The sequence below is a fragment of the Alligator mississippiensis genome, chromosome 6 (assembly GCF_030867095.1).
Source record: "Alligator mississippiensis isolate rAllMis1 chromosome 6, rAllMis1, whole genome shotgun sequence".
In the NCBI taxonomy this organism is placed as follows: Eukaryota; Metazoa; Chordata; order Crocodylia; family Alligatoridae; genus Alligator; species Alligator mississippiensis.
The window spans coordinates 17,516,363-17,524,505 of NC_081829.1; the positions used below are offsets into that span (position 1 = coordinate 17,516,363).

Below are 8,143 nucleotides of genomic sequence, written 5' to 3' on the forward strand. Positions count from 1 at the left end.
CACTGAAACCTTTTATATACCAAATTAACCCTTACCTCTTTTTACACATGACTGTAAAGAATTCAAGGGGGAAAAAAGGTCATTCCATGAATAAAGGGTTAGCGTGATCCAATTTACTCTCTTTCCCATTTCCTGGACCATTGACAGTTTTATTCTTGTTGCAATTATTGATCTTCTTCTAATGCTTTCAAATTTCCTGTTAAATAGCTTCCGTTTCATTTACAATGCAATTGGGAACCAAATGAGGAAAAATTCCTGAGTTTGTTTCATAACTTCCTCTGAAAATCCATATCAAGTGAATTTTCTAGGCTCTGCAAAATTATTTCACTTACCAATGAAACACAGACGCTTTCAAGAGAGTAATGTGACAGCTATTTAACAGTACAAAAATGACATTGTACAAGAGCTACCAAATGTGGAAAGAAAAATATCTAAGTGAGGCTGTACCAGGCAGAACATGATTATACCTCTAAAGTTAAGAAGCTGTTTGATTTTGAACAATTTAAAAAGCTTTGCAGAAAAAAAATGATGTGGTTTCTACAGTCCCTCGGCCAGGAATACACAACCTAAGATTTCTGCCCAGGAACATACCTGTGTTACTAATTCCCTCAAGCAAAATGCTCTGGGGTTACATATTCAGCGAGACCAAGCACTTTATGAAAACCTATAAATACCCTTGTCCTTAGACCAACACGGCTACAACCTACACCCCTGAATCATGGTGCTTTAAGTATTCATAACAAGCAATTCTAAAACTGACCACTCCAGCTCCTATGTCCAAAATCTGCCCCCTCTTCACTATTAACCCCTGAAGTCCATGTGTAGTCCCATGTACTGAATCACATAAGGGAGAAACCATTTAGCCAAATTACTGACAGGGCTTCCCATACGGAGCTGTTTTTTGGCATATTCCCAGTGAAATTCAACTTTCTAAAAGATGTAAAATCTCAAAACATGCATCTGAAGAGCTCTGCGCCCACTTAGTTTCATAACTGGTAGGGTCGGAAGGGACCTGAGCAGATCATCAAGTCCGACCCCCTGCCCTGGGCAGGAAAGAGTACTGGGGTCAAACGACCCCGGCTAGGTATTCATCCAGCCTCCTTGTAAAGACCCCCAGGGTAGGAGCCAGCACCACTTCCCTTGGAAGTTGGTTCCAGATCCTAGCCACCCTGACTGTGAAGTAGTGCTTCCTGAACTTGATCTTAAGGTTTCACACAGGAACTCTCCATGCCAAGAGATCCCGTGAACTATCTTTCAAGTAAAGAGTTTAAACTACAGCCATCAGATATAAAGCACTGAAAAGAGCCAACAGTAAACAGTGCCTTACATCCTTGAACAAGGAGTCACTAAAGTGACTCCATCACAGTGAAAAATACAGCATCTCTGCCAGTGAAGAGCAAGGTCCCTAGTAAACGCACAGTGCCTCACAGTCTGTTCTCTACCTAACTTCTTTCAGTTCCCAGATCCCAAGGGCAGGTAAATTAAAGACTGCAGAGTCTTTAATTTATTTCTCATTCATCCAGACCACCCACAGAGACTCAACCCACCTTCTCTCTGAACACTTAACCCTTCCCGTAACTTAACCCTTCTTGTAACTCGCCAAGGGAAAGACAATAGTGAAGGGGCTTGCCAACTGCATTTAACCCCTTAGAGGCTTCTCACCTCTGCATCAACACTAAGGCTTTGCTCTCAGGAGCTCTTCAAGTCCACATGCCTCCCTGAAGGGAACAGGCACTGGATACCAAAACCAAGGTGGGACACCATGATGATGGTCACAGGACTTGGAGAAAACGAAGGGCCTACTCCCAAACTCAGTGACAGAGTTATTGTTTGATTTTATAAGTCACTTAACCCCTGTGTATCATTTTCCATTCCGAGTTCATTTGTGAAGTGGAGCTGATGCCAACCTCCTAACAAGGGTGCTGGGGGCTTTTAAAGACTGGCAAATGTGCTTGGGAATGCACAGGAGGAATAGAAGCACTTGTGTAGGCTTCCTAGGTGAGACGAGATGTTTCAAAGTGTTTTGGAGGTTGAGCTGAGAGCAGTAGAATAAAATCATAGATTCATAGATGTTAGGGTCGGAAGGGACCTCAATAGATCATCAAGTCCGACCCCCTGCATAAGCAGGAAAGAGTGCTGGGTCTAGATGACCCCAGCTAGATACTCGTCTAACCTCCTCTTGAAGACCCCCAGGGTAGGGGAGAGCACCACCTCCCTTGGGAGCCCGTTCCAGACCTTGGCCACTCGAACTGTGAAGAAGTTCTTCCTAATGTCCAGTCTAAATCTGCTCTCTGCCAGCTTGTGGCCATTGTTTCTTGTAACCCCCGGGGGATGTAAGCGAAAAGGTAGGCCCAATATTGAGAAGTCCTTCTTATGGTGATATCAATTAATTTGGTGCACCAGTCCCTCAGGTATGGTTCAAACTCCGTTGCCCAAATATTTAAGTCTAGATATAACAAAACCCTAGCACAGAGGTCACAGGGACATCTCAAGGACATAGCAAAGGCTCCTTCTGCCTTAGCTCCTGTGATACCTAACATGGGCAGTTCCCAGATAAAGCCATCTGATGACCTCTTCCTTTCCTGTCTGAAGAGTCAAACGTTTGTACAGGGCTGTGTCTAGCAATTAACCAGCTATTTTAAATAGAGAATAGGAAAGTTTAAAGGACATGTCACTTAAATGGCCAGTAAGTTTAGTCATTTTAATAATTCATTATTAATCCATTAAACACACCAGCTACTTGACCTACCAACATCAAACCCAGGCAATGTCAAACACCTGGCACCATCATGCCTCATGGCTGGTTCAACAGCAAGAAGAAGCAGGGAGTGGAATAAAAGCAAGTCCCACCAGCTGGAAAACAGCATCATTGTTTAGAGGGGCAATATTTTTCCTGAGTAAGTTAATTCATAACTACTTTCTACCACCCAATAACATGAACTTTCAAATGCCTTGTTCCTGTGTTAAGCTGAACATGGGAACTTTCATCAGAGTCCAATGGCTAAAACTCAAAATTGACAAGACTGAGAACACTGGCAAGTCATTCAGTCCCAATGAAGGACCTTGTTAATCATCCCACACCCATCCCTGCAGTCTTGTCCCTTTTACTCATAAGGTTAAATGAGTGAGGCTGAAATAACTCTGGAATAAGCTGGCCTGCAACATGCCTGGAATACCATTAAATAGAGCTTCAAGTCTGAAGCACTTAACTGCATTGCTTTCAGCACAGGAAGGAGGAAGCAAGACAAGAATTATGTTATCTGGAGAAAGAGAGCTATAACAAGGCATCTGCTTTGGCACCTGGAGTGCAGTGGTTCTCAATGCATTTTGTAGTGCAACCTCATGAAGGATTTGGTGGGGGGGGAAGGAAGCATGGGAAGAGGGGCTGTTCCATTCATGAAACATCAGCAGGCTCCCTCCAGAACCACTTAAATGGGCAGCCTCATTCAGATCTGTGCTGACACATGGGCAATTTAAAAACTCCGATTTGAAGGAGGAGATATTGCTTCTGGCATATGCCAAGGCTGTGCCATTTCCAGTGCATGGCAGGATGCAGGCCTAGCAGGGCACATCTGCACCATTCCCTCTAGAAGCTGCAGTGACCCAGTTGACAAGAGCTTGGTAAATGGCACTGGCAGTTCTAGCCAAGCAAGATAAATAACTGCTCGAGACACCAAGCGGTTACTTGATTTTCACTCCCCTTGGTGAATTAGCCCCCAAATTTTCAGAGCAGCAGTACAAAATGTAGACATTTATGGGAGTGACACCAGCAAGTATTTGGGGGTCTATGCCAGATCCTAAATCTGGTAACATTTGATGTTTACGGTACTGGTGAATCTTTGGTGGCAATGTTTGGCATTTTCGCTGTTGATCACTAACAAGGGAGAAAGTTTCCAAAGTTCCCACTCGTGCTACTACTTCACTCCTGTTCTCCATGCCCCAGCAAACTTTCCTATCTGGCTTGTATCTGGAAATCAGCCTGCAGCCTTGATTTATTTAATAAGGTAATACTTCCTTAGCTCTTTTCATTTATGCGCATGAGAGCACTCCCCAAACGATGTCGGCTTTATTTATGGCACAAGGTTTATCTTAAAACAGATGCATATTGCATGGGCCACAGATTAGAGCAAAGAAAAACTAAAGATCTTTGATATCAAGTCTGTGTGTCTGTAGTCAAGTGCTTAATTAAAGTGGCTATTTTTTTTATAGTGCTCCCACTGAAGTCAATATGGCACTGCTGGCTTGAAGCCTAAGCTTCCAGGGATTGTTCAAGTTAGACTTTATTAAATATTTTGAGCTATTAACATGCTTTTCACAGGAAACTTTCACATTTATTAGTTAAACATCTAGGACAAGGATGCCCAATCTGTGGTACATGCACTGTAAGTGGCACAGGCAGCCTTCATATGTGGCACATGGTAGATAAGGGAGAGAGCAGGGAACACAGTAGCATATAAAGCAAGGAGCAGAAAGCAAAACAACAGGGGCAGAGTCGCAGTCAGGGAGGGCATGGGTGTAATTGATGGCATGCCGGCCAAAAAGGTTGGCCCCGGTATTCTAGGACATAACACTAACCCTGTTTTACAGACAGAGACATAGAGGCTCAAAGAAGTTAAGTCTATTAGTCAAAGTTATAACAAGGAAAACCTTCGGGTAGAGCCCAGGTAGATGCCAGTTCTTCAATGCAGTGACTAAACAGTTCCTCCCATAGTATCTAATATATTACAGGCAGAGCTGCTGGACTCGATGCTCTTCCAAGGTCCCTTCCAGCCCTAATGTCTATAAAATCTATGAAACTGCTAGTACCTTATAACATTATAGTTTTGGGGGAATTTAATAAGACCCATTTCTTTAGCTACTTATAAAACCTGGCCACAGTAAACTTTTGGGCTGAAGTTTCAATGCTAACTATCTGCCTCAACTTGATTTTCAGCTGAAAAAAAAAATTCAACCCTCTCTGAGAATGAGATTAAGGAAAAATGTGCTGTTTCACCCATGTTAAATTCCCACATTTATTTAGTTTGGAGTGCCTTCATGCTCCACTTGTGAAGTTTGCCTGTATGTGCCCACTGAATAATCTCAATTTGCATATGCTCACTTAAACGTCTAAAGAGTTTCTTTGCACTGGGTAAGCACCCTCCTACGGCACAAAGGCTGAGAGAACTGTCCCTACTAAGTGCAGAAGCTCTCAGCGATCTGGACTCACCATGGCATCACAGAAGGTCTGTCTTACCACTGCTCTTGAAGCCCATGTAGGATGGACAATACTGCCTAACCAAACCAAAGGAGAGGAGGAAGGGGGTGAGGGAAGGAGAAGTAAGTGGAGAAAGAACCAAGGCAGCAAGAGCCAAGTATGAGATGGGCGAAGAGCAGTGGAGGATAAAGGAACAGGACAAGGACATGGAACATGAGGGTCTGTAACCACTAAGAAAAATTTCCCTACAGAACTTTAAAAATGAGCCCAGGAGTCTGTAAGTACTTACATTCCTCTGCTGTCAGCAAACAGCCATAAAACTCACTGGCAAAATGCCCTGTCCCCACTAGTGGTGAGGCTCATAGAGAATATCAGCATATTACTGCCAGTCATTCCACTGGGCAAAGTGGCAGAAGTCTGCACCATGGATCAAAAGAGCTACACTTTGCTGACAATACATGTAGAAAGATGTAGTTAGACATGTTAATTTGACGTTGGGCAGAAGACAGGGTAGATTTGCACCTTACAGACTAACTAAACCAGAGATGTATAGTATAAGCTTTCGTAAGCAGAGGGCTTACTTACATCATCAGATGCTGGGATCTGATGAAGTGATCTGATCATCACACCATCTGATGAAGTAAACCCTCTGCAAGTCTACCTTGCCTTCTGCCTAACACATGCAAGGACATCAAGGTTAGTCAAGGGACATCCAGAAGGACCTGCTAGGAGAACCCCTACTACCTTGCAGTGTTAAAAGAAGAGCTACAGACAGATCTTGTCTGATGGGAAAGCATCAGTACTGACGATAGTGGACCCAAGGATCTCTTTGCTTTCAGAGATCCAGCAACCACCAACTCTGGTTACAGAATAACTAAGAGGTCCATGTAAAATTAAAATAATCTTGATGAATTAAGATGGTACCAAAGGAGCCAGCGTTAGATTCTTAGCAAGTCATGTGTGGTTTCAGCACTGATAAGCAGGAGGTACGTTACACCAATGACAATCTTACCAAGACAGTGATGGCAATCACCAGAGAACACTACAGACCCCTAGGTGCTCAATCTCAAATCACAGCACAGAGAAGATTTAAGTCTGTTTAGCCAAGACTTCTGACACCTTAAAGAACATCTCCAGATGGGCAACACAAATCCTCCGCATGTGCTAATCACACAGTCCACACTTCATGGATACCAGACCCTCCTAAATAGAACAAGCCCTTCACATGTGTGCCATTAGCAGGCACAGCAGTCTCACAGGCAGGGCAGATTTTACAGTCCTACAAACCCAACTACACTTTGGGGTAGGGAAGATGACACACGGCTCCAACTTGCCACTGCAGCTGCTGAGCACGGGGCCAGGAGGTCACTACATCACACCCTGGTGCAGCAAGGGCATACAGGACACGCGCGTGGGCCTGAAAGACGCTGCTGGCCGAACAGTTCCAGGTACATCTGCACGGGGCACCTGCCTGCCCCCAGACCTGTACCAGACAAGTGCTCACGCAAAACCCTGAGGCTTGGCAAGTCCTCGCAGAAACCGACAGCAAGGAGGACTGCACAGGGACCACTCTCGTGGGACAGCTCCGGCACCAGAGCCCGCTGAACGCTGCGGCGACCAGGAGAGGTGGGAAACCCCCTGGTCCCCTGCGGGCAGAAGAGCCGAGCACGGCGGGGCGCGGGCCAGGCCGGCGGGGCGAGGCTGCAGAGGACGGCAGGAAAGGGGCAGCTCCCAAGCAGGGGCCGGCGCCGGGGCCGCACCTGAGCGATCTCCGCTGAGCGGGAGGCAGGTGCACGAGGCGCTGGAGAAACCCACGAGAGCCGCCCTCACCCTCGCCCCACCGCTGCCGGGAGCGCGGCGCCCCGTGTCCCGCCGCTCCCGGGGAGGCTCGCCCGCCGGGGCTGCTGCCGGCCAGGTGCGCGGAGCGGGACCGGAGCGCAGCGTCCCTCCCCGCTGCAGCACCTGCCCCGGGCGCTGCTCGGCGGCGCCGCCCGCGGGGAGCAGGCAGGGGCCGCGCTCCGACCTGTTGCGCCGCGGGGCAGAGCAGCGCTCGGGGCCGGGCAACTTCTCGCGGAGTTGGGCTGCGGGGTCCCGCGCACGCACCTACCGGCTTTGCAGGGGTCGCGGTACTGCAGCTGCTCCTCCGCCGCCGGCCCCCAGCGCCCCGGGGCCGCCCCCGGGCAGCGCGGCGGCGGCAGCAGCAGCAGCAGGGAGCAGACAGCGGCCGCCCAGCGCATCGCGGCGGGGACAGGCTGCTACGCGCCGCCGCCGCCGCCGGGCATCGCTCACAGCCGCCGCCGCTGCCCGGGGCGATGCTGCTCCCGCAGCCGGGGCCGGGGCCGCTGCCCGCCCCGCCGCGCCCTGGCTGGGCCCCGCGCCCGTCACTCAGGGCGGGGGCAGCCAATCGGCCGCGCGCCCGCACCGCGGCTCCTCCCCGCCGGGGCAGCCCGGGACCAGCAGCAGCTCCGAGCCCGCGGAGCCCCTGCCCCTGCCCCTGCCCGGGCACGCCTGCCTCCTGCCCTCTGCTCGCTTTCCGCAGCAGCCTCCGCCTCGGAGGGCGCCCGCGGCTCGGCTCCTGGACGGGTCTTGAGGCCACTTAAAAAGAGTCCCGTCCCGGAGCCGCGAGCAGAAGCTGCAGGTGTCTGTTCAGGGGAGCGGGCCGCAGGCGGGGGTCTCCGCTCGGCGAGCAGGCGGCTTCGCTCCCCGCTGGGCCGGTGCTGGGCGCAGGCGGGGGCGCAGGCAGCGGTGCCACGGGAGCGGGTCAGCAGCGAGCCCCGCTCCGCTCTTGCTGTCGCTGTCCGTTTTCTCGAGGGCTGCCTTGCGTGTCCTCGCAGCCTTTCCTGCGCGCACTCGGCTGGGATACAGCATTGTTTTGGGGAGGGACACAGCAGCCTAGCACAAGACGAATCCAACAGCAGTCTCTGGCCTTGAGAGTCCTGGGTGCACAGT

The 8,143-nt window shown here is 49.7% G+C and overlaps 1 protein-coding gene across 2 annotated transcripts in view; it reads right to left on the reverse strand.

The window, feature by feature from the left end:
• The window catches only part of TLL2 (tolloid like 2), a 207,481-nt gene extending 199,993 nt beyond the window's left edge, over positions 1–7,488 (reverse strand). For both annotated transcript variants that reach the window (XM_059729666.1, XM_014605001.3), the window contains exon 1: positions 7,302–7,488. In XM_059729666.1, the coding sequence (XP_059585649.1) occupies positions 7,302–7,431 (130 nt within the window). In that variant the 5' untranslated portion in view covers positions 7,432–7,488. The remainder of the gene's footprint in view (positions 1–7,301) is intronic.
• Between the last annotated feature and the right edge of the window lie 655 nt (positions 7,489–8,143).